Source organism: Pinus tabuliformis, chromosome X (assembly GCF_031772625.1).
Source record: "Pinus tabuliformis cultivar Carrire ecotype Pingquan chromosome X, CPIR1, whole genome shotgun sequence".
NCBI lineage: Eukaryota > Viridiplantae > Streptophyta > Pinopsida > Pinales > Pinaceae > Pinus > Pinus tabuliformis.
Window position 1 is genome coordinate 103,826,407 of NC_142308.1, and position 26,723 is coordinate 103,853,129.

At 39.8% G+C, this 26,723-nt stretch overlaps 1 protein-coding gene across 1 annotated transcript in view; it reads left to right on the forward strand.

Annotated features, from left to right (window-relative positions):
* The first annotated feature begins 1,703 nt into the window (after nt 1-1,703).
* The window catches only part of LOC149138621 (transcription factor WER-like), a 121,269-nt gene continuing 96,249 nt past the window's right edge, over nt 1,704-26,723 (forward strand). Inside the window, exons 1-2 of the mRNA XM_089449579.1 lie at nt 1,704-1,937; nt 2,610-2,739. Of these exons, the coding sequence (XP_089305705.1) occupies nt 1,706-1,937; nt 2,610-2,739 (362 nt within the window). The 5' untranslated portion in view covers nt 1,704-1,705. The remainder of the gene's footprint in view (nt 1,938-2,609; nt 2,740-26,723) is intronic.

The following is a 26,723-nucleotide window of genomic DNA, read 5'->3' on the forward strand; positions in this document are numbered from 1 at the left end:
TTCTACATTTAAAGTATTATTTTTTAAATATTAGGAAAATTTATTAAGAGATGGTTATTTTACAACTAATTATGATGTGTAAAGTTGTTTGTCAGTTATCAAAATCTAAAAATCTAAAATTAAAAAATTAAATAAATATACAAAATATTTAAATAATATTTGTTCATAAAAAAATTGCACCTGAAAAAATTGGATCTCTCTAAGCTTATAATTCAGTTGTTAAATTATTAATGAGACAATTATTACTGATTTTTTAATAGTGATTGCAAATTGATTTGTTATTGTTATAAGAGGAAAACTACTAAACCTATCTGCTAGTGATTTTTAAAGAGCAAAATTTCACTCTTGTCAAATATCTTTATTCTTCAATAATTAACCTACTTCTTAAAATTTAAAAAAAAAAACTAAAGAAACAAAAATAGTTAACACACTCCATACCCAATAAATAAGAGCTATGTTATGTTTTAATATTTTATTTTATTAAGTTTTGTATGTAACGAATTTAAGATTTTTGAAGTTATATTTACAAGAAACCGGTTAAGTAAACGATATTTTTCTTTTGATTTTGTGCACGTCGTTGTTATTTTGTAATTTTGTATTACGGCCTCCGTCGGTTGGAGATTTGACGTCCTACTTTTGTATTGGCACTGTTTCAAACCCACTTCATTTCACAATATATATTGCCATCGCTTTAAATGTACTTTTGAAACGATATATATATATAATTTTGCAGTCTAAACACTTCAGTTAAAAAATCCATCATCAATAACTAATAACAATTCTTGCAATGAATTCCTTTCTCTTATGCGCATTGAGAATATTACTTTTCAAAAAAAAATTAACCAGCTCTTATCATTGTGGAGAACTTTAATCAATTTCTCTAATTAGTATGAAAATTATTTTGCTAACCATTTTTATGAATAAGCAGAATTGAAAACTAGAACACGTTCGTACTAGCTTCACACTGTTACGCTAATATTATTATTATGGTAAGCTCCAAATATACCAACACAACCCAAGCAATATACAGGAAATCTGGAATTTGAAGCAGTAATATCATAAATAATAATTTTAACAGTGTACGTTATGTCCAACTATTCTGCACCTTATACACTAATTAAACATTCATATTCATTGCTCAGTTATTTATTTTCGACTTTGGCAACTAGAGTGTTAGAAATTATATAATTTATTAGTTCAACTCCCAATTTCCATTATTTGTGTGCATTTAAGGATGTAATTTCTGTTAAAATTTTGGGTATTGTATTCAGAAAATACAAATTATAATGGGTCAAATTACAAATTTCCTCCATCCTCCAAGTCGCTGACAAGTGCCCCATTAATTTTTTGTCGAATCTAAAGTTTTACGTCTCTGAATCACCAATGAAAATTGACAAGTGCCCATTAATTTTTTGTCGAATCTAAAGTTTTACGTCTCTGAATCACCAATGAAAATTGCACTAGGCTGCCCACGTGTTGCGTGCTCTCATTCCAAAAAAATCATATACAGTATTATATACCAACTCGACTGCGACAAGTTCATTTTAATTATTGAGAATGAAAGGTGCCATAAGGATTGATTGGGCCAGAACCCAGATTCGCCGTATCCCAAGCTGCCCTTCTGACACGGAAATAGAGTTGTCTAGGACCAAACATAAATGTCCACACCAAACAAGACCTGAACCGATTATATTTGCAATAATGCATGAAAATACAAGTACTGAAAACTCAAGAGCATGCAACTGAGATTTGTTTGCCTGAGTCTGAGTCATCGATAGTTTATAGGAAGCTGGGCTGTGATAAGATGGGAAGGGCTCCTGTGTGTTATAGGGAACGCCCTCAACGCGGGGCTTGGACAATGCAGGAGGATTCTGTTCTAATCGACTATATCAACGCCCATGGAGCAGGTCAATGGAGTTCTCTTCCCAAGAGAGCAGGTAATCAAATATTCTTGATCAACTGATTTTCCATTTTGTAAATTTGGGTTTATATGGGAGTCGATGTAGCAATATGCGAGATTATTCGGTTAGCACAGTATTCTTCACGATGTTTGTAGATGTAACATTTTTATAAGCTGTCCAGGGCTGTGACATACAAATCCAGGTTTGTCGTGCCATGCATAGTGTTCATATTTAATGAAAATCATACTAAATTCAATGCATTATTGAGGTTAGAGAAGCGACGTGTCCTACACAGACAAACATGGTGAAATTTCTCTAACAACCTGATGCGTGGAGAGTCTTGTATTCCCATAGGCTTTGGGTAAAAAATTAATCTATGGGAATTACAGATACTCTTTCATATACGAAGACTCGAGACTCTTCTTTAAGCAGTAGTCTCTTTGTTATAGGTTTGGAAGTTTTGTTGGGTTTATTTTTTATCGTGTGGAATTTAGTAGAGATTTGTTGGAATTTTAAATTTGAGTTTTACATTTTCTGTTATTTTATGTATCATAAATTTTTTTAGGTTTCTGAATCAAGATTGGACTAAAATAATTCACTCAATTGTAATAAAAAAAACCTAAAACATATAATATTTAAACTACATCCCTGTTTAATGCATATATACCGGAAAGTCATTTGAATTTATAGCCCAGAAGTGAATTGCAGGTCTGGAGCGCTCCGGTAAGAGCTGTAGATTACGGTGGATGAATCATCTTCGCCCCGATATCAAGCGTGGAAACATTTCGCCTGAGGAAGAGGAGCTTATAATCCGAATGCATCGTCTTCTTGGCAATCGGTGAGTCCAAAATCTTTGAATGTTTTTTCATTGACAATCTGATATGTATGAATTATCATTCAATTTTGATAAAAGATTTCATCTAAATTAGGTTTTGAATTTTCGATTTCTATGAAAGCACCAATGGTTTAAAATGATGATAGCTTATAGAATAGAGGTGATCTTCATATATTTAATTTATTTCAGTGAGATTTTATAGGATTTATGATCTCCTATGAAAAATGAAAGTTCATATATATATATATATATATATATTAAATAATACAGTAACACCTATTGGAATTATTGGTATTATATTTGTTGTTATTTGTAAAGGCGAGTTGGTAAACTTTCGATGGGGCTTCATAATGCGTTGGTGTTGGGCTTTTTTCTGAGTTTCTTGATGTATAAGTTTAAAATTTTTTTCTTAAATAAATTTAAAATGATTTATAATTAATATAATTTTTTATTATAAAATTAATTAATTAATTATTATTTTTTATTACAACTTAATTTAGAAAGTAAAGTCTAGGGTTAAGATATTTTATTTTATGGTGAAAATGTTTTAGGTCAGAAATTTTGTGGATAAAAATTTAATCATATTATATCTGTTGAATTTTTAGATAATTTTGATGATTTCAATAACTATATACTACCTCAAGCAAAAAAAATCACTAAAAAAATAAAAAAATTAAACTCTAAATACTATTCCTTATTACCATTTATTTTGAAAGGGAAATATAAAAAACTATATGTAGATTTTATCTTCCCTAGAAAGGCTGCTAACCCTAACCGCCATGACTGTGATTCATGTCTTTCTTAAACCCTTGTGTCGCATCATTCAGTCTCTTGTAGTTGTTGCTCCAAGCTTGCTTTGCCAGTCGTCCGCCAGTGATTTGTGTTGCTACTGGTCATGCTGCTGCCTGACTATCGGTGGAAGAGTTGATGGGAGGAGGGTTGCGCTTCGTGCCTTTTCTCACTTGAATTTTGTCGCCGACACTTGGAGGGGTCTTTCGTAAGGTTCCCATTTTTGGTGGGTTTCTTCTTTCCTCGAGCTTTATTTTCGCCGGCATCCATATGTTTCCGGCATGGTTTCTGCATGGGTTATTTTGGGAAGTGCTCTCGGCTGCCTCATGCCATTTTCGTTACTTCTCTCTGGTACCGCCTTCAAAACCCTTTGCATAGATTTCGATGCGTCTTTGACTCTGGTCTTGCAGAGCATGTTTTCTCTTTGATGCTTGTTTCTGGGTCTCCCTTTTGAGCTAGCCGGGTGGCTTGTGCCCAAATTTTGCTTCTCTCTGGTACCGCCTTCAAAAGCCTCTGCATAGATTTCGACACGTCTTTGACTCTGTCTTGCAGAGCATTTTTTCTTTGTGGCTTGTTTCTGGGTCTCCCTTTTGAGCTAGCCGGGTGGTTTGTGCCCAAATTTTTCTTTTCTTTGAAATTTATGGCGTATTCCTTCTGACTAGCGATGGGGTTTGCTATTTTTCACTGGACATTGATGCTTTTTTCTTCGTTGCCTTAATGCCTTTAACACTCCCGACTAGTCTGCATAATGGCCCACTTGCTAGGGTTTGTTGAGAGAATTTTTTGATGTAATGGCCACTTTTGGGGCTTCTTGTGATGCATATTTTGGGGTTTTTCAATGGGCATGAAGTTCCTCTCTGAGAAAATGGATGCAGAACAGGGTCCCTAAAATTTATCGCAGAGCATAAAAGAAGGTGTTACAACACTCGAGGCCGAGTTGCGGTCATTGCCTGAGAGAGATATTGATCTCGCCTGCTAGTTCTACAAGTTTTACAGGTTCTAGAGGGTTAAATTGACAAGGTTCCAGAGAAATCAAAGGAGGACTGAAGGCTTGTGGACTTGAGATGGGTTTTCCCTTTATTTTTATTGTTATGGAGGCAACAAAGAGAGATATTTTTGTCGGTAATTTCTTGTCAAAGTGTAGCAAAGACACGAGTGCGACAGAATAGGGAGAAAATGATGAGCATTGGTGGAAGTAGAACCAATTCATCAAGTTGAAAGCATCAACTTGTTGACTTGTGTAAGAGAAGTTAGGCCACCAATTTTGTTCAGAGCCATCGAATCTTCCCACAAACGATCTCGCAAGGAAGAGAAGTCGAGGCATGTTTTTTCTTCAAAGCCACACTATAACCTGAATATTTTGGAGATCTAAAAATCCTGAGGAGGGAAATAAGAAGAATGCTGAAAGCTTTTTAGGCAGAGCTAGAGCTAGAGATCCAGTTGCATGCCAAATACTCGATAAACCCTAGCCACCAAATTCATAAGGAGAGTAGGTATGATTTTGTGGGAAAGGTTTTTGTGGGAAGAAATGAAAACACAATGTGGAAGAAATATCTTGTATAAAAACATTTTGAGGAGAATCAAATTTGTAAAGGATTAGGATTTTAATTTTAAAAAAAATGAGTAGGGTTTACGAAACAAGTAACAAAATTATTTTATAATAGGGTTTGAGAATTATTTAAAGAACATATTGTCTTTTTGAAAAACATACATTTTTCCACTAATTTTTTTAATTAAAAATAATAATAATTTAGGAGTTGAAGATATGATTAAAATTTTCATAGATAAGATCTATGTAATTAATTATGGAAATTTAATGCGAAAAAATAATTTTGAATTGTGGAAATTAAAAATTTAGAATTTACTAGTAAAATAGGGATTGCATAAGGCATTAGGTGGGAGTAAGAAGTCTTTGACAAGATCTATATAATTAATTATGAAAATTTAATGCTAAAAAATTTAATGCGAAAAAACAATTTTGACTGGTGGAAATAAAAAAGTTAGAATCTACTAGTAGAATAGGGGTTGCATAAGGCATTAGGTGGGAGTAAGAAGTTTGTGACAATGATCGATTATGAATGGGAGGGTTTGGATGCAAGGTTGTCAATACAATTTGCTTGTGTCTTGTTGATGATGATTTATTTAGCATTGTTAGAGAAATGACAATAGCATAGGGGCTTCACTCAATGAACATCTGACATATTATGTGCATTCGTGACATTTGACTACATATTGGAAAATACCTTTAAAAATCACATTATTTAACACCCTACCAGTACGATGAACTGAATACACCTTCCCAATTTAGAAAACTCCTACTTTCATTAGATATTGTAGGTATCCATTTTATCATTAACATTTTTTATACCCCTTTGTATTTTTTCATTAAAATTGAGCTCTAATTTTTATACTTTCAAATATAAATTCATTTTACCCCTTATTATATTCTCAATATAGTCATTTTTTCCTCAATATATATCCCCCAATATGAATGCACGTGGTATGGTATTGCTCCCCTAGTGAAGCGCTTGGAAAATAACAGGCTTGTGGACCAACTTGGAAGGTCTATATATGACCAAGTCTTAATGAACCAAATCTACTTAAACAAGAAGTTTTACAACTTGAAGTTGAAAGAAGGTAAGAAAATCATAGATCACCTAAATGTGTTTAATATTCTTATTCTTTAGTTAAATAATATAGATGTCAAAATTGAAAGAGAAGATAAGGAAATTACATTGTATGTTCACTGCGTGAATCATGAGACCATTTTGTAACCTCCATCAAGTTGATAACAACACAAAATATTGAATTTGATGTTATTATTGGAGCTCTGATGTCTGAAGAAGTGGGAATGAAATCGTTTTAAAACCTCAACACCAGAAGCAATGGTGGCTAGAGTTCACTCAAGAGAAAGAGGAGACAAATCAAAAGGTTCTTTTATGTTAAAGTGAAAAGGAAGAATTATTAAACCAAGATGTTGGTTCTACAACAGCTCAAGACATCTCGCAAAAGGTTGTTGTAAAAGATAGGAATCTAAGGAGAATTCAAAGAGGGAGGAAAACACAGTTGAATAAAGTTTAAGTATAGTCGAGGACATGGTGCCAATTTGTGATTTTTCTATGAAGATTAGCTATTAGATTCTAGTGCATCTCATCATACTGCTTCTGGTGGAATGATGATTGCAAGAAAAACCTAGATATATTGAAGGAAAAGATGGTCACTACACCAATTCTTGTCTTCCCAAATTAGAACAAAGAGTTTCATGTCCATGTTGAAACATCGTGTATAGCTCTGGGAGCGATACTAACACAGGATAGTGGAGAGGGCTTGGATCACCCTATCGCGTTTGCGAGTCGCAGATTTTCTAAATTAGAAAAGAACTATTCCACCACTGAATGCGAGGAACTGGCTATGGTGTATGCGCTCCAGAAGTATCGACACTACTTGCTAAGAGGTCACTTTAAGATGTATACAGATCATTCCGTGCTGAAGTACTTGGTCAATAAGCTTGTGTTTGGGGGGCACATATGCAGATGGCTTTTATTGATCCAAGAATATGACTTTGAAGTTGTTTTGAAACCTAGATGATTGAATGCGGGACCAGATCACCTATCGCGCATTGAGACAGGAGAGGAACCTAGTAGTCTAGAGAAAGGATTATCAGATGCGCAACTCTTTGCTGTGCGCGTAGCGGATGGAAATTTTGAAGATATAATTCACTTCCTCATGACTGGAACTACGCTGAAAGGATACTTTGTCCAGTAGAAGGAACTGGTGGTGTGCGTGACAGATTTCTCTGTCATTGCGGGGCACCTATATAAGATGGGGAATGATGAGATACTGCAAAGGTATGTACCTGAATTTGAACGAAGAAATATCCTTGCGGACGCTCATGGGGGCACTGCAGGAGGACATTATGCAGGGAGAGCGACTGCATAGAAGATTCACCGCACAGGGTTGTGGTGGCCGACCCTTCATCAGGATTCAAAAGCACATTGCAAGGCCTGTGATGTATGTCAAAGAATAGGTAAACCATCGCAAAGGGATGAGATGCCTTTGAATCCACAGATGACATTGCAACCCTTTTAAAAGTGGGTGATTGACTTCGTAGGACCTATCCAACCTCAAGGAAAAACGGGCATGAGATATATTATCACTGCGATTGAGCACCTGACTCGTTGGGTAGAAGCGCAACCGATAAAAGATTTCATGGTCGCGACGATCGTGAAGTTTCTTTTTGAACACGTATTGACACGATTTGGATGTCTGAAGATATTGATGAGCGATCGCAGTACACATTTCCTGAACAAGACGATTAGCGTGCTCACATAAGAGTTTCAAGTGTATCATCAGAAAAGCACACCATATCACCCACAAGCTAACAGGACAGTAGAAGCATTTAACAAAGTACTGGAGACTACGCTGAACTGGATTTAGGAACCAATGGTCCCCATTGTGTTGAGTTCCTCCATGAGATGAGGAAACTTCTGTTGAACTTGGTCCCTGGTGAGCCACTTGCCCTAGTGAAGGAGTTGACATGCTTCAAAAATTCAATACAGTTGGATATTCTGTTGGCGAGTGTGCTTGATCTATGTGTCCATGATCCGATTAGTTGCAACTTGTTCCATGCAAACTGGATTTAACTCTGTGGGTGTGAGCTGTTCTGCAATGTCGAATGTGTCTAGTAATGGTGGAAAGTATGGTTGAAGGTGGTCCACATTAAACACTGGGTGCAAGCCAAGGAATGGGGGAATGCTGAGCTTAAATGCATTGTCTCCCATAGCCCTAGTAATGGTGTAAGGACCATATCGAAGTGGTCTGAGTTTCTGATAGGCTCTGGTAAGGCATTCCTTTTGCAAATGCAACCAGACTTTGTCACTCACCTGAAACTTGTGTGGCACCTGATTTTGATCATGTCGTTGCTTGTACTTGTCATTTGATTTATCCAAAATGTTATGGACCTCCTAGTGAATATGTTGGATGTGCTCAATGAAGTTTTTTGCATTATCTATTTCGGACTGGACATGCGCTAAATCTACACGAGTAGCTGCAAATGGCATGGTCACATCAATGGGAAAGGTGCCTGGAATCCCAAGCCCACTTGGAAGGGGCTGTGGCCAGTCGTGTTGTGGAGAGCCCTATTGTAGCTGTGCTAAACATAGGGGAGGCTCTTATCCGATGTGTGTGGATGCTTTGAGTTGTACATGCATAGATGTGTACGATCATCCTATTCACAACCTTTGTCTGGCCATCAGTTTGAGGATGGAAGGCTATAGACTTAGTGAGTTTGGTGTCCAACATTGACCAAAGGTTGGACCAAAATGTACTAAGGAACTTACTGTCCTGATCTGAGATGATAGACTGTGGGATCCAAAAGTGTACCCACACTTGTTCAAAGAAGAGTTTAGCAATGGCTTTTGTTGTGATATTCTTCTTGTAGGCCACCATAATGGCCATCTTCGAGAACTTGTTGACGACCACAAAGACATAGTTGTTTCCATGCTTAGTAGAAGGAAGGCCCGACATGTAATCCATGGAGATGGATTCCCAAGTTCATCTAGGGGTAGGTAGCGGGGTACAGAGGCCTTGCTTCTTGATGGTTGGTTTGGCAATGGCATAGGCAGTGCATGATATTATGTACCTCCCGACATCTTGTCGAATATTTGGCCAATAGAAATACTTATGTAGTACTACCACCATTTTCTCGACCCCGAAATGCCCAACAGGCTGACTGCAGTGTGCTTCCCAAATCATATTGGCATGCTCACTTGAAAGAACACAAAGGTGACCCAGGTGGAATAACAAGGCATCATGGACGTTAAAATCTGGAACATGCTGACCCTCCAAGAGTGTCTGGTATGCGTGGCCAAATTCTGGGTCGCTTTTGTAGAGAAGTGGCCAATTAGAAGTCTCGTTCCCACAAGAGTTGAGCATGGTGGTTAACGCCATGATCGGTGGTCAACTGAGACAATCTGCAACATTATTGGTGTTGCCCTTCTTATATTTAATATTCAAATGGAACTGCTGCAGGTATGTGGACCACTTCTGATGACAATCATTCTGCAATTTCCCTTGGGTCTGTATGAACTGCAGGGGTCGGTGGTCTATGTGGATGATCGTTTCCTTCCCAAAATGTAATGCTTCCATTGTCGACAGGATTGCACAATGGAATACATCTCTTTGTCATAATTGGGATACTTTTAGACTGTTTCTAAAAGTGTCTCACTGTGATATGCCATTAGATGCCTGTGTTGAGTAAGGGCTGCCCCAATAACATAGTTAGAGGCATTTGTCTCGGCCTCAAATGGTTGTTGCAAGTCTGGTAATGCGAGCACTGGTGCCGAGCAGAGGCGATCTTTCAACTCCGTGAATGCCTTCTGTTGAGACTTAGACCAAAAGAATTTTGCTTTCGCTCCTCCCTTGGTGACATGACTCAAGGGCCAAGTGATATAAGAAAATTCCAGCACAAACCTGTGGTAGACATTAGGAAGACCTAGAAAGCTACGGAGCTATGTCAGAGTGGTTGGAGATGGCCAATCCCGAATGACTTGGATCTTGGCTGGATCCACATGCAACCCCCATTCATCAATAATGTATCCCAGATACTGAACTTAGGTCATGCCAAAAGTGCATTTCTCCAAATTGGCACATAACTTGTGTTTCTGTAGTATTTGGAGAACCTATCAGATATGGTGGAGGCCCTCTTCCCAACTATGGCTGAAGATCAGGATATCAACCAAGTATACCACTACAAATGAGCTGGTGAATGGCTGCAAGATGTCATCCATTAGCCTCATGAAGGTTGCAGGAGCATTCGTCAATCTGAAAGGCATAAACAACCATTTGAAAAGGCCCTCCTTGGCTTTGAATGCAATCTTCCACACATTAGAGGGTTGGATTGGTACCTAGTGATATCCTGACTTCAAATCGATCTTGCTGAAATATTTTTCCCCCTTCAATTGGTCCAGGAAATCATCAATCCGTGGGATCGGGTACCTATTACCGACAATGATCTTGTTCAGCACCTGATAGTTAACACAGAGTCTCCAAGTCCCATCCTTCTTCTGTACCAACACGATCGAGCTCCCACAAGGCAATGAACTCGGACAGATGTGACCTTTCTACAACAGCTCCTAAATCTACCTTTTGATTTCATCGTTCTCCAGAACCGAGCATCGATAGATTGGTACATTGGGTAGCGATGCACATAGGGTCAGATCGATGGAGTTCTTGACTTGATAGTGTAGAGGAACCCTTGTGGGGGATGTGAAGATGTCCTCATACTCCTCCATGACCTTGTCCATCTGTAGTTGTCATGCGAAGGGGCCCTGTCTGGAGGTTGTGGCCACCGTCTTCTTCTTTCCTTGAGGGCGTATCATCAGGAAAACAAATTTCCCTGTTTTGGAAATGAGCTTACTGCATTGTTTTGCAGTAACCAAAGAGATGGCGGTAGGTGGTGCTACCTACAGTATCCTGTAAAACTTATTTCCCAAAGTAACAATAACAACACGGGGCCTTGATTCATACACAGCATGCTGCTTCCACAAGTATTGTTGTCCTAATAATACATCACAACATCAAGGGGAGCAACGTCACACAATACCTCATCCGTGAAGGGCTTGATGTTTTACGGAAGGTGACATTTCTAGCTTATGCGAAGATCCCGTCCTTGGTGAAGCCACCTGATGGTGTACGATTGTGGATGTGTTGTGGTTGGTAAGCCTAGTCGCTTCACGACCTCTACGGAAATGAGGTTCTTTTGGCTCCCACTGTCGACAATGAACTGTAGTGGGGAGCCCTTTACCCACATCTGAGAGTGGAAGAGACGTTCCTCCTCCTCTAGATCTTTGGGTTCCTCCTTCTGGATCTTCATGGTGGCAACGGTGTCATTGGGCTTCGCATTGATAATCTGCTTCCCTTTGTCATTCCCCTTGTTGGGTTCTGACTCAGAATCGGAACATGTACCTGATTCTGAAATCCTTAGGTCGGCCACTAGTGATTGCTTGGCTCAACACTCACTTGTGTTGTGAGTGGAGCTCTTATGGAACTCACACCACTTTCCCGTGTCCTTTTTTAGCTTCATAGCATTGTTCTTTGCTTGCAGCTTTGGCGGTTTGTCTTGGGCCACCCCACCTTGGCTTTGCCCTTTGTTCTGCTGTTTGGGGGCACCTTTTCCTTGCTTCAGATTCACAGATCCAAAGTCTCGCTTCTTCTGGTTAATCTTTTGCTTGACCTTGATAGGATATCGATATGTCGTGCCGAGCGAGAAGATGTTCAGGAATTCTATTTCTTCCTGGATGTACTTGTGCATGCAGCCGTGGTATGTGAGTACCAAATGCTGCTCTGAATCCTTAATACCTAACTTTGTGCCAAGGGTATGGAGAATATTGGTAAACTTTGGCACGTATTGGTCCCTTCCCTACTATAGCGTGGTCCACTTTATGTATTAATCCTCATAGCTTTTGACAGGGTAGTACTGCTCCTTGATGTCAGTTCGAAATGAATTCCAAGTGGGTGCAACTGAAAATAGTGAGCCTGTACTTTCATCCTTCCGCTCACAATAGGTTTCCCACACGTCCTTGACATGGGGCGCTGCTTTGAGAAGAGCGAAAATAATCTTTTCCTACCTCGAAAAATCAGGAACAGAAAAATACCCTTCTAGTAGATTTAACCATTTATCTACGACATCTGCATCTATTTGACCCTCAAAGATGGGGATCTCAACATTAACTTGTACCTTAAAGGGTGTAGCGTTTCTAGAGTAGCTGTTGGAAGCCGATGCTGGGTAGTCGCTGAAGGATCTAGGTAAAGTTGTCCATCATCGTGTTCCTTTGCCACTCGAGGGCTTCGTCGAGCAAGATTTTGAGGATCTCCTGCCCCCTCATCTTTCTTTTCATCTGTCATGGGAGGCCATCGGAATTTGCGAGGCTGGTCTTGCAAAGGTTCGACCAGCTCAAGCCCTAACTCCTTGTATCCTGACCTCATTGGGGACATGCAAAGAAAAACAAAGAAAAAGCAGACCACTCTGATACCACTAATCTAGATTTAAATGGGAGCACAACAAATTACAGAGATAACCATAAATACATAGATTCAATAGAAATAATACATCATTTCATTACTGTAAAATGCTGAAATATGCTTACAAACAGAAATGGAAATAAACCAGCTAGGGCGATGGTAGCTTATCTATGAGAAGAGATGTGGCAACTACATGCCTCTGAACTATGTTACAATGAGGCTCGAAGGCCTATTTATTATTGAGAAACAACAGAAAACCCTAAACATCCAAAAACCTAACCCTAGAAGATGAAACGCCAAACTGTGGGCCCCGTTTGGGTAAATTGGTACATCAATTTCGCGGGGTTGTAACTTTGGCATACGATCTTAGTTTGACACACACGATATCTTGTTAAAAATATCTATCTAATAATGACAACTATAGGAAGAGAAACATCGGTCCATGGACCCATGTTGCTCCTAGTTTTCCCAAGAAACATCATTTAGGGCCTCAAAACGGCTTCAGAAGTTCAAGACCCAAAAAACTACTAAAAATAGTAAACTGTGCTACAATTAAGGAAACTGAAAGATGAAAGAAACAATGGTGGGGGTCTAGGTGGACTTGGCGGATTGCCACCAATATCCACCTGGATCATGTGTTGACCAAGGTATGCAATGTGTAGCGAAGTGATTGGGCCCTGTGCGTACCCGCAATATTATGGGCTTATAGGATGACACACAAGAAACTGACGGGACAGACACCCTTTTGGCTAGTCTATGGAGTGGAAGCCGTAATGTTGATGGAATACATCGTGCCCAGTCTGTGCATAACTGCGCTCATAGGTATGATGGATTGCGGAGCCCTGGAGGAGAGGCTCGCACAGTTGGAGGAACTCAAGGAAGAACGATTTTTGGTTGGCTTTCACAACAGGTACAAAAGCAGCGCGAGCAATCAAACACTCTTGCAATGAGCTATTTATAAGCTCAATGTCCTAACTACCTCTAATTATGGATCACTTACTAAATAACAAGTGTCCATTTACAATAAATGCTATTCAAAACAACTAGCTAACAAATCTCCTAAAATAGAGCCTAAGATACAACACATTTGGAGAGTCATATCTTGTTACAACAATACACTAATTATAAATATCTCCATTAAATAATTAAACATTCTTGAATAATAATTATTAATTTAATATCTTAAATTAATAATTATTTTATTCCAACTTTATAGCGTATGATCATATTTTGTTTTTGGATCATCTAACATTCCCCCCATGATCCAAAGATACATTACAACAGATACGAAGTTCATCCCTGAACTTAGTAAATTTTATTCTGCCAAGTGGTTTCGTGAAAATTTCGGAGATCTGATCTTCAGAAGGACAATAAATTTGCTTAAGGACATCTTTGGAAATGAGAGGTCTAATATGATGATACTTGGTGAGCACATGCTTTTTCTTTGAGTAAAAATCTGGGTTCTTGGCAAGTTTGATGGCTGACTGGCTATCAATAAATAATGATGTAGCTTCTATCTAAGAAGTGCCCAAGTCCTAGAAAATTCTGCGCCACCAAACAATTTCACATGTTGCTTCCCATGCTGAAATGTACTCTGCTTCTGCTGAAGAAGTGGCCACTGTAGCTTGTTTCTTACAACTTCAAGATACTGCTGCTTACCCCATGTTCATTAAATAACCTGATGTTGATGCTTGATCATCAATACTTCCAGCAAAGTCAGCATCAGAATATCCACCAAGTATAAAGTTTTTAGTCTTTGTGTAAATAAGACCAAAATCTTTTTTTCCTTGAATATATCGAAGAACTCTTTTGGCTTCATTCCAGTGGCTGTCTCGTGGTTCCTTCATAAAACGTGAAAGAATACTGACTACATAAGATAGATCAGGGTGAGTATTTGTCAAATAAATCAAGTTGCCAATCAACTGTCTGTAAGTCGTACTTTCCACCTTCCCCCCCTTCAAATTTTGAAAGATTCAAGTTTTGCTCCATGGGGGTAAGAACGGGATTGAAATCCTGCATGCCAAATCATTGAAGAGCCTCTATTGCATACTTACTCTGAGAAATGAAAATATGATGTGGATGTTGGAAGACTTCAACTCCAAGATAGTAGTGAAGTAATCCCAAATCTATCATCTTAAAACCTGCATGTAACTCCTTTTTCACCTATGCAAAATGATCATCATGGTTGCTAGTAATGATCAAATCATCTACATACATAACAAGAATTACCAGATATTTTCCCTATTGCCACACATACAAAGTATCATCAAATTCACTTTGTTGAAAACCAACTTTCTTAAGGTATTCATCCATCTTTTCATACCAAGCTCAGGGAGCTTGTTTTAATCCATATAAAGCCTTGATCAATTTGCAGACTTTATGTTCTTTCCCTTCAATTTCAAAACCTGACGATTGTGTCATATACACTTCTTCCTGTAAATCCCCATTGAGAAAAGCACTTTTCACATCCATTTGATGAACTTTCCATCCTTTCTGAGCGGCCAATGCAAGTGTTAATCGAATAGTGTTCCATACAATGCGCAAACCTTCATCTTGTATGTCTAGATCGACCTCCTGAATGAACCATCCAAACTTAGCAAGACTGGCACTCTTACGCAGAAATTGTGTTTCAATATCGACTTACCAACACAAAATACCATACGAACTCAATAGCTCAACTGCAAATAGACCTCCATACATAACCAACTTAAATATAATGAATTAAATCAATTTGAAAGTAATACCATAGTAACTCAAATGCATATGGAGGAAACCATTCATATTCAATTCTCCGAACATATGTATTGCGTGACCACCTCAACGTGGATGAGTAGCATCTTGCTTTGCTGCAGTCGAGAAGTTAAGCTAGGGTTCACGCACCCGAACCTGGTCCAAAAACGCTTCATACTCTGGTCGAAAAACGCTTCAGACTCAAGTTATTTGGTACACCAGTTTTTGTTCCCAAACCACTTGAACTTTCACACAGTCTTCTTATAGGTTTCACAGACAATGCAATACCAGGTCTTACTATGAGATTTTGGAGCTGAATTGGTCCTTAAAGATCCTGTTGGGGGTACGATTACTGGTGAAAAGTGTTATTTGAAGAAGAACAAGTAGCAGAGGGAGGGATGGAAGTTTCTCGGATGCAGCAGCACTTCATTATTTTCACTAATTCTCTTTTTTTTTTTAATTCTTTTGTAATAAAACAAAAATTGGTTTTTAGATTTAAATATCTAAAAACAATAAAAAAAAATTATTTTCTTTCGAACAAGAAATAGGAAAAATTCCATACCAGCTAAGAAATTCAATGGAGTTTTCAAAAATTTATATAGCTGGAATCTCCTCCTCACATCCACTGCAGCATTACTGGAGCTCTGATACCACAATAATGGTATAAGTGTCCTCAGACATGTAATTTTATTAATTAGAAAAAAACAATTACATATTTGATTTTGCAAGAGTTCACACCTGAACAACCAAATAGTTGTTGGGAAAAGTATCCAATTCGGAATGCCCCTATCCCACTCTAAGAGGTGATAGTGCCTTAGCAACAAACGAGGTAAACTAATTGAGTATTTTTCTTTATGGAATGTAAATGAGGAAGAAAGATCTAACTAACCTGTGTCTTTCGCTAGTTTGTCAATCCAAATCACTCCTCTCTTCAGTAGCTCCCAGCTTCCTGCTCCTTCACCGGCCCAGCTTCACCGAATTCCTACAAGATCACAAGAGAGAGAAACTACAAGAAGATACAGATATACATTCATAAAAATCTCAAGATCAGATTAAGCTAAACATGTAAGCATAACAAAACATCATTGGTACACAGCATGTAGAAGAAACTCAAATAGTTTATTGATAAGATAATAAAGTCCAGGAGGAGATACAACCAAGTGAGTTCCGATCCAGCATCTACCTCCCAGCAAAGGAATCCCTTCCTCTCCTCCAACAAAGCATAAATCACCCAATGTGCTAATCTCAATCTCAAACCAACAACAATTCTTTGCAAAGTACAAAATTCCAGCCTCCTGAACCTCTGGGTGAGAGATCCATATATAGATGTAAGCAGAGAGGATGAGTCAGCTTATGTTTTGACTTGTGGCTTCTCTCTGTCAGTTCTTGCTTCCACTTGGAGGTTGAGAACCTCTTACTCATCACTAGTCGAATTCATTGAGGCAAGTGTCATTGGAGAAGATTCTGGAAGCTTCCAGGGTCTTTCCACCTCGTTGAATGAGCTTGCCATTTGTCATTTCCCACTCAGCGCACCCTGGTAGTGCTTCCACCTACGTTGCAGTGCACCTAGCCAGTGCAGGCTCTGCATTTCAACGCAGGCAGCTAGTGGAGCCTCTGAATTGATCCTGAATTGACTATTTCTGAGTGGTTTTTGGTGGAGAACTTCTGGGAGAAGCTGTCATTGGTTGACCTTGTTCCTTTAGGAGCTGTAACAACCTCTTTAGGGACTTTGGATCCCTTGAATTATGGACATTTCATGCTTATAGCTGTAAGGCACAAAAATGTCTATAACAGTTGCCCCCTAAAGTATGAGGCCGTTTATCGGGTGAGATGCTTTATTAGGAGGATCCGAAGTTCATTCAATGCTGGGAGGAGACCTGTAATAAGATACAATACAATACATTATTTTTCATACTGTTTCCATGATCTAGCTGAGGCGGGCATTCCCATGCTCAGCTTTATAAATTCATTTTTATGTACATAGGACAGACAATTGTCTGATGATAGACTGATGATCCTGCTGAAATCATCATCCTTTGGTAGGATGATTGTCTGTGCTGCAATGTTGTACATGTCAATGTCTTTATTTTTCCTGAATATATATCGCAGCCCGGATGGATGAAACTAGATCCGGGGTCTTCAAACTCGTTCTATCTTCACTCTAAGTACAAGTCGATCCATGTGAGAAATGTTCTGAAGTCGAACATGGAAATACATCGCTTGATTACCGGTCAATGATGTAAACCGTTAACAAGCGCGAGAGGAATCACCGATAATGATAATGACCCTCAAGGTACTGCAGTACAATTCACGTGGTGTGAATAAAGGACTTGGCGTCGAACACCACGAAAAATCTTTCGGTCGAAGGTCATTGATGTATACCTGTCGCCGGAAGTGAGAAACTTGCCATTGAGGCATGCAAGCTTCAAAGTACTGAAGGGGGTGTCCCTAGATCAACTTCTTGGATAATGAGCTGATGTCGACAAGAAGCGATCCGTCAAAGGAGGGCCTTAATGTATCCCACATCAGTGACACGGAACGGAGCAAATGATTTTGATGGAGGAGAAAACGATCTGATGATATATGGTTCAGGGTGGCGGTCATGAAAGAATGAAGGATAATGTATGGTAGTGGATGGGACACGGTTGACTTCTCTGGATGACTTCTCTTGAACATATCAGCGACACTTGTGTGATGGATTGGTAGCATTTACCCCAAAGGTGGATGGTATGGCGAGACCATGGTGATGTGACCGGTGAATGAAACAACCCAACCCGACTCAGGCACGGAGTGGAAGTGTCATGTTCAAGAGCGACTTGCTACCAATAAAGTTCTTTGAGTTTCTTCCCAATTTTTCCCCAGTCATTGCTGACCAGTACCTCTCTATTTTTGTCAAGCTTGAGGAGGATAACATATGCTTGTTCTATAATTTGCCCTTCGGGCAAACCCATCGCTATGTTTTAACGAGCCTAGCGATAGTGAAACTCGTTCTCATCTAAAGACACGTTTGTCGCTATTTAATGTTTTTAACGAGTCTAACGACAAAGATAACTCGGTCCTTTTCATTTTTAGAGAGTCTAAAAAGGTACGTAAAGTCAACTCCGAAAGTCCTTTTTCGTCATCTAATCCCTTAAGTCCAAAAAAGTATAAAACAATACAGAAGGGATGAATTTTCGATAGTTTTTACGAGCCGAACAAAACAAGCGCTCGATCTTTTTGTGCAATAATCCCTCAGGTCCAAAAAGATTAAAATCTAGAGGAGGGATAGCACTTCCGGTCGCTTTAACGAGCTGGAAGGCCAAAACTCGGCAATCTTTTCATATTTTACGAGTCAGATGAAAAGAGCTTAAAGAAGACTCGTCTTTTGAGGAACGAGTGATAAAACGGGTTAGCAGCTGATTCCAAGTAAGGGTTGGAATTTTCCAATCACGGCAGTGTCACAAGGATGGCTAGTGAGATCACTCTTCGCAGCTGTTCCTAAAAATGGGTAAACAATCATATGGAGGTGAACGATCGGCCAATGGAAAAGTGGAGGTGACGGTGCAAACACGACCAAGGCTTTAATGGCTGATAATGTTACATTCACTGTGGTTATTTACCAGAGGATAGTTCATTTTTTAACGAGCTTAAACGCGGAAAAACACTGCTCAGTATTATGTTTATTTTTTAACGAGCATGAACTATGTGCTAAAACTGCTCGATTATCCAGTCATATGATAAGAATGTCTCATGTAAGATTCCATTTTTTATGGAGCTTGCGCCTTACAAAGCTTTGCTCCGGAATCCTTTCTTTATGCAAGTTCGGAAACGATTAACCCAAAAAACAGATAAATAACCGCTCTTTGCTTGCACTCCGAAAGGTTTGCATGCCCCCAGGTATAAAACAGAGTTTCAAGGTTACCTCTACTTCACTTCCGCTAAAACAATTGTTTTACCGAGAGAGACCTACCTCTTTCAGGTTACCCAAAGATTGTCCTGTTAATCTTTCAAACAAAACACTTCTTCGGCGATATCTACCGAGATAGACAAAGGTGAGTGACAACGAGCGCCAAACACATAACTTTAACAAGAGAATCTTATTCCAGAACAACCCCACTTCCAACCACGGACGGGGTACGGACTAGTCATATTCTCCCGCGGAAACCTACCCTATACCCAAAGTTTTCCTGCCGAAGCAGACCAGGACGCATGCCCCCTGGGTTCCAGTCATATCCTTCCAAATTACTCGCGCTCATCGGGAGGACGGACCGTGGGTTGAGACATTTCTTGCGTGAAGAGACCATTTAGGGAAGGTATATGACTATTTGCGATGCGTGATCCGAGAAATGAAAGCTGGTCTACGAGCTTGACCACTCTTCCTTCGTGCAGAAAACACATTACTCTAAAGAGTGAGGAGACGATGGCTCCCATGCAATATATATAGTCTCGTCCAAGGAGTAGGTTATAATCCAAGGGTCCTTGAACGACCATCACGTTCATTTGAACGGTCTTCCCTTTCAATGTTATAGGCACATTGGGGAGGATCCCTAAAGGTCGACTGGTTCCTTTATCAAAGCCTGTCAGATTTCTCATTTCAGGCAAAAGCGCTGGCGAACCAAGCACTTTCCAAGCAGTGGAGGAAAGGATACTCACAGATGCCCCTTCATCAATGGTGGTGCCAGCCATGACCATTCTGTATATTTGGATGATAATTCTGAATGGTATGCTTGCTGGCAAACGGGGTCTGCCTAGTTGGTTCCAGTCGAAGGAGACAACTAGGTTGCTTGGCGGTGGGACCAAGTAAACAGCCGGGTATCGCTCTGACGAACATCCTTCCTGCGATAAAGGAATGGGGGGAGTGCCCCCGTGCTCGTCGGAGTCTGTGTTGATGAAGAGAATTTGGATGGTGTCATCTTTATCCTCTTCAGTGACTGTATCATTCGAAGATAAGACCTCTGAAGGCAAGACCGGGTCAACTGCTGCCTCGACCTTTTGACTTTCAACGGGTATGGATTCAGCTGGTTCATCTTCAATGACCGGCGCTTCAGCTAACCACTTGAGCGGGCCAGCTGGATTTTCAACTAACGAAGGACTTGGCAAGAGTTTTTTATATCCAGGAGGGAGTCGTAACGGTGAAACCGGACGATCATCCAAAACTCTTTTCGCTTCGTCTAAGAAGGGACAACGGTGGATGGCATGATTGCCTTCGCACAGTCTACACGGAGATCTAGTTCTCCCTTTTTGTCCAAGGACTTCACTCTCGCTAGTTGACGGTATGCATTCAACATGGCTATCAGAGGTTGATGCCACCGGATTGTGCAAACGGGGAGACCAGTCCCTTAGTATCCGGGGGATGCAGGGACAATCTCTATGGAAGTGGTCTCCCTTGCATATGACACATGGTGATTTAGGCCTAGTCAGTGCTGTGTGTGGATTTTTGTCAGACGACACTTGTTTGCCCCCAGTCGCTTTTGGCTCCTTCTTCTTCTTCTCTTTCTTCTTCTTTTCCTTCTTCTCCTTAGGAACTTGGTTTTTTGTTTTACGAGTTTCATCAAGCGAAGAGGAAGGAGGGGAGGAAGAATTAGAGGAAGTAGAAGGCTGGTGGGTAACTCTGGACTGGTCTAACTGTTGATTCGACTGTTCAGGAATAGTGGTGTTCTGAACGACATTGGTTGAGAAGAGCCAGACCGGCAAGCCAATTGTCAGTCCTGGAAGCGACAATGTGGCCATATGGGGCGCACCAACATCTCCCCAAGAGGAGAAGGGACTAGGATTTCCACAAAGGGGAATTCCTTGGTTGGTGGGCTCCATTTTCTCAACCTAAAGATCAACGCAGGAAAAAGGGGGTGATTATTCTGTTTAAAATAAATTTTAACGACGCTTAGACACAACTCGCTTTTTCAATTTTAAAGAGTCGAGAAAAAGCTAAAGATGACTCTAGTCTCCTTCGATGTTTTAACGAGCCCGAAGTGACAAATGCTCGGATGGACTTTTTCCGTTATAGAGTTTGAAAAAGGCCAAAAGGAAATGCTCTGGAGTTCTAGGTAGAGGGTGTGCCAAACTTTTCGCAAAACCGCAGAATACTTTTTAAGGTACGGGCAGTCAATCTTCCCGAATGCTGTGTTCAGTGCATTGCGATCAGTAGGGCGGACGACACGGCTTCCTAAGGATAAAAGCTTTATTCCTATAGGGGTCTCCCAATATATACTCGATGGTACGTGGGAGCACAATCTGTACTGGCGCTATCGTCTCTCAAGAGGAATCACCCAACCATCAGCGAGATCGACAATCACCAGGTTTTACGACACCAGAACACGTCTCTAGCCTAGACCTCTATGTTGTGCGTTAAGTTACAAAGTGTTGTTAAGTTCATTCAATTTATTTTAGGTTGATCTTTCTTAGAAGTTTGCCTTTTTGGATCACCACGAGATGTATGATACAATTCCTAAATGCAGTCTAAAGATGATAAGCAAGCTTTTATATCTTTTCAACAATGAAAATCCTAGCTACAAGGGGAAAACAAAGACACAAACTTTTCTCAAAGAGCATAGAGCACACTGTAATGCACTTTTCCTAAATCAAAGCATGCAAACTATAAAAATGCAAATGCATGTATTTGTTTTCGCTTTCTTAATATTGATGCCTAAAAAGAAAGCTGTTGTACAAATTTGAATTCGATTTCAAGTGAAAACATAAACAAGTTCCTTTTTCAAAATCAAAAAGACAATTACGACACTTTATGATTTACTTGTTTCGACACTAGAAATGCATAAATTCAAACCAAACGACAAAAGTAAAAGCTCAATCAACTGCGAACAGCAAACAAACTCACTCCTAAGATCAAAACGACACTTACGACAGGTCTAGATCTAAGGGCGACAGTATGACTAGTTTACTTTTGTAATGGGAAACTGCAAATGATGTAACAAATACACAAAGAACAAATACAGTTTCTTTATACAACTGAGGCGGAATTGAGGCAAAGAAAAGGGGTTTCAGATAGGTACACTGACTGATAACAGGCTGCAAAAACAGAGATAAAACTGAGCAAAAGGAAGTAGGGAACCACAGCTGCACAAGGCAAAGGCTGATCAGCGCACCCTCAGCACAGAGAAACTGAACTTCAGCGCAGGTATCCTTCATGGGACCTGTGTTGAAATGCAGAACCTCTTCATAGAGTCTGCGCTGAAGCAGAAACGAGAGTTGTTTCTGGGTTCTGGGTCACGGTTTGCAGTTAAATCTATAGTTTTTGGCCGCATCAAAGCTATCAATTAGGTACAATTAGGAGGATCATTTAAAGGAGGACTAAGATCTATCACAAAGGGCTGTTAGAGCACTTGTGGATCAGTTTGTTCAGATCATAAAAGCAGGCCCAGTGATTGGACTAGAGTGGCAGATCTCTACTTTGCATTTGAAAATGGCAAATGCATTTCGATTCAGCACGCCTGAGTTTATGAGAAGAACAACAATAGAAACAAAAATAAACTAACAAGATACGTTCCCCAGTGGAGTCGCAAATTTGTTGTTGGGAAAAGTATCCAATTCGGAATGCCCCTATCCCACTCTAAGAGGTGATAGTGCCTTAGCAACAAATGAGGTAAACTAATTGAGTATTCTTCTTTATGAAATGTAAATGAGGAAGAAAGATCTAACTAACCTGTGTCTTTCGCTAGTTTGTCAATCCAAATCACTCCTCTCTTCAGTAGCTCCCAGCTTCCTGCTCCTTCACCGGCCCAGCTTCACCGAATTCCTGCAAGATCACAAGAGAGAGAAACTACAAGAAGATACAAATATGCATTCATAAAAAGCTCAAGATCAGATTAAGCTAAACATGTAAGCATAACAAAACATCATTGGTACACAGCATGTAGGAGAAACTCAAATAGTTTATTGATAAGATAATAAAGTCCAGGAGGAGATACAACCAAGTGAGTTCTGATCCAGCATCTACCTCCAAGCAAAGGAATCCCTTCCTCTCCTCCAACAAAGCATAAATCACCCAATGTGCTAATCTCAATCTCAAACCAACAACAATTCTCTGCAAAGTACAAAATTCCAGCCTCCTGAACCTCTAGGTGAGAGATCCATATATAGATGTAAGCAGAGAGGATGAGTCAGCTTATGTTTTGACTTGTGGCTTCTCTTTGTTAGTTCTTGCTTCCACTTGGAGGTTGAGAACCTCTTACTCATCACTAGTCGAATTCATTGAGGCAAGTGTCATTGGAGAAGATTCTGGAAGCTTCCAGGATCTTTCCACCTCGTTGAATGAGCTTGCCATTTGTCATTTCCCACTCAGCGCACCCTGGTAGTGCTTCCACCTGCGTTGCAGTGCACCTAGCCAGTGCAGACTCTGCATTTCAACTCAGGCAGCTAGTGGAGCCTCTGAATTGATCCTGAATTGACTATTTCTGAGTGGTTTTTGGTGGAGAACTTCTGGGAGAAGCTGTCATTGGTTGACCTTGTTCCTTTAGGAGCTGTAACAACCTCTTTAGGAACTTTGGATCCCTTGAATTATGGACATTTCATGCTTATAGCTGTAAGGCACAAAAATGTCTATAACACAAAAACTCTTGCAATGAGCTATTTATAAGCTTAATGTCCTAACTACCTCTAATTATGGATCACTTACTAAATAACAAGTGTCCATTTACAATAAATGCTATTCAAAACAACTAGCTAACAAATCTCCTAAAATAGAGCCTAAGATATGACACATTTGGAGTCATATCTTGTTACAACAATATACTAATTCTAAATGTCTCCATTAAATAATTAAACATTCTAGAATAATAATTATTAATTTAATATCTTAAATTAATAATTAATTTATTCCAACTTTATAACCTATGATAATATTTTATTTTGGATCATCTAACACCTGGCATGATCAACATATTATGTTGCGCACCTTCAAGGTGAATGATTTGGTGTTATTGTATGATAGTAAGTTTCATAAATTCCTGGGAACACTCAGAATGCATTAGCTTGGATTGTATTTTATTAAGGAGGTCATAAACGGAGGCACGGTGCAGTTGGTAAAATTAAACGGAGAACCTTTCCTAGGAAAAGTGAATGGCAGTCAGTGGAAGCCATACACAGGTGGCCCGGCTGTTTGACTAGCCAACAAAAGCACAATCTTAGTGCTCCAGGCAACTGAAACGAGGCATAGAACTATAAACAGTTTTAGGGAAGTAGTTCAGCTACAACAGTTTCTAAACAGCGTGTCTACGAAGTGCAGCAGGCAACTGCTCAGTGTGTTGGTCATCTTGTAGCAGTTCAGGTAGAGTTGGGAGGTCTCCGCGTGAAGATCTCCACACCGACAGAGTGAATCAAGGGAAAGTCATGATGTTTGTGTTGGGGGCCTGTTGGGTGCGTGATCCCCCAAGGAAAGTTTTGTGGCTTAAAGCCCAGTTTTTGGTTAAAAGTTGTAAATCCGATGTAAAGACTTTGCATTTTGTGGGCGTGGAGCGCGAAGTTGTAAATGAGTCATAGGGTTGTCTGCCCTCAATTTTGTAATGTAATGTTATATTTAGAGATCTACCCATGGTCCGTGGACCATGGGATTATATAAATAGAGCGAGGCTCTGAGTAGAAGGAATGATAATAGAATTAGAAGGAATGATGATAGAATAGAAGGATAGTGGAAGATCTAAACGTAGAGTCGAGTCTTTGGGTCATAGAGTAGGAGAAGGGTCTGTAGATGAGTGCGCAGAGGCCTAGTAGTCCACAACTAAGTGTGCAGACCCCTACAACTGAGTGCGTAGGGCGAGTCGAGTCTGTAACTGTTGAAGCATTAATAAAGAGAAGTTTTACATGAATTCTATGTATTTATTTCTTGTTTTCTGTATCGAATATATTGGGTATAAATTGCATTTCTGTTGTCTATATGGTGCACGAACATATCTGATTGTGTTGATTAAGTAAATGTGAGATAAGGTATCTGTTTATGTGAAGTTAACTCATAATTGTAAGAAGATAAGTAAGATACGCGGTGTAACATGGGGAAATAGCGCAAATCGCTACCCTAGCAGTGTGAAAGCATCTCAGCCCCTGGTTAGGGCTGTGCGGAAGTCGATCCTAATAGATTGTGAAGGTCTCGCAGGTTATGATAGTGCGCAAATTGACCTTCGCGAAGGTAGGCATATTTGGATTAAATTGACCCCTCAGACATCTCCACGGTGTGGAAACTTGGTTCCAGCATCCCCCCATACTACTTCAGGTGAGACTTCAGTCCGTGCACCACGGGTTGATGCTGAAAGGGCCAGTAATGTAGGGATTTTTTTGGCTAATTAACTTCGAACCTGGGTCAGGCCCCCTCAAGCCAACAGATGATCTACATGGACTTCAAATGTTGTGCTTCATCCATTGCAAGTATGGTGCTCCTTTATGTTGTGCAAGTGGAAAATCTGTGCCAATTCATCTAGTTGTAGAAGCAAAAGAGGCAACCTGGTTGGTATGCAGACTTGGTCTCTTTCCTTCATCATTTCGATACTTTCCTTCCTAATCTTCAATTCAAGTTTCGTTGCTGTGGCTGTGTCAAATCTATTTTCCATTCAATTCAACCATATTATGGTGGTATGAAACTTGATGATGAATGGCAAGGTTGTGACTTAGAAATATTAATGGAGTTGAAATTTCAGAATTAATGCTGAGAAAGAACAAGTTGTTGGAAGGTGACTCAAAGGAAAAGCTTGTAGCCCTCAGCATTTGCTTGTAGCCATAAAATTTCGAGGAGTGTGACTTTCCCCACTGTGGCTATAGCCATGAGCTTCTACCTTAACTACATATTCTGTCTCCGGGGGGAAGAGAAATGCGCCTAATAACATCCATATCAGTAGAAGCATGGAACGCGTGCACTTAGAAGGAAAGCCAAAGTTACGAAGAAAGGTCTAAGTCAAGGGAGAAATAGTTTAAAGTGCCAATGATACAGAAGCAGCCGTTGCCAGTTACAACAATAGAGAACTAGGAGGAATATGGTCTTCTGATTTCCAAGCCATTTTATGCGCATAATGTAATGAATTTAGCATGTGGGATCACACCTCTCTATTATGGTTTTTGAGGCTGAGAAGCCTATCATATATGATCTATCATCATGAGTCATGCTAGAGATCCCATGAGGCTAGAGGGGTATAAGAGGATATGTTGTGGGTTTTAACCCCGTACAAACATTACTTGCATACGAATTCTAAAACACAGAAAATAAACAATGCGAGAGCAGAACACTTAAAACACATATACACAGAGATTTTCCCCTGGATCCCAAAACCGGGACTACCAACTTGATTTTTCATTATGTTCCTTTTCAATGTTACAATACATATTTATACATGCCGAAGCATCCAATACCATGGACCAAAAACCATTACGTCCAATACCATGGACCGAAAACCATCACGTCATAGGTGGGTCCGCCCAACCTAACGTAGGGTCCAAAACCAAAATTTTTCGGGGTGCTGCCCCGGACCGCA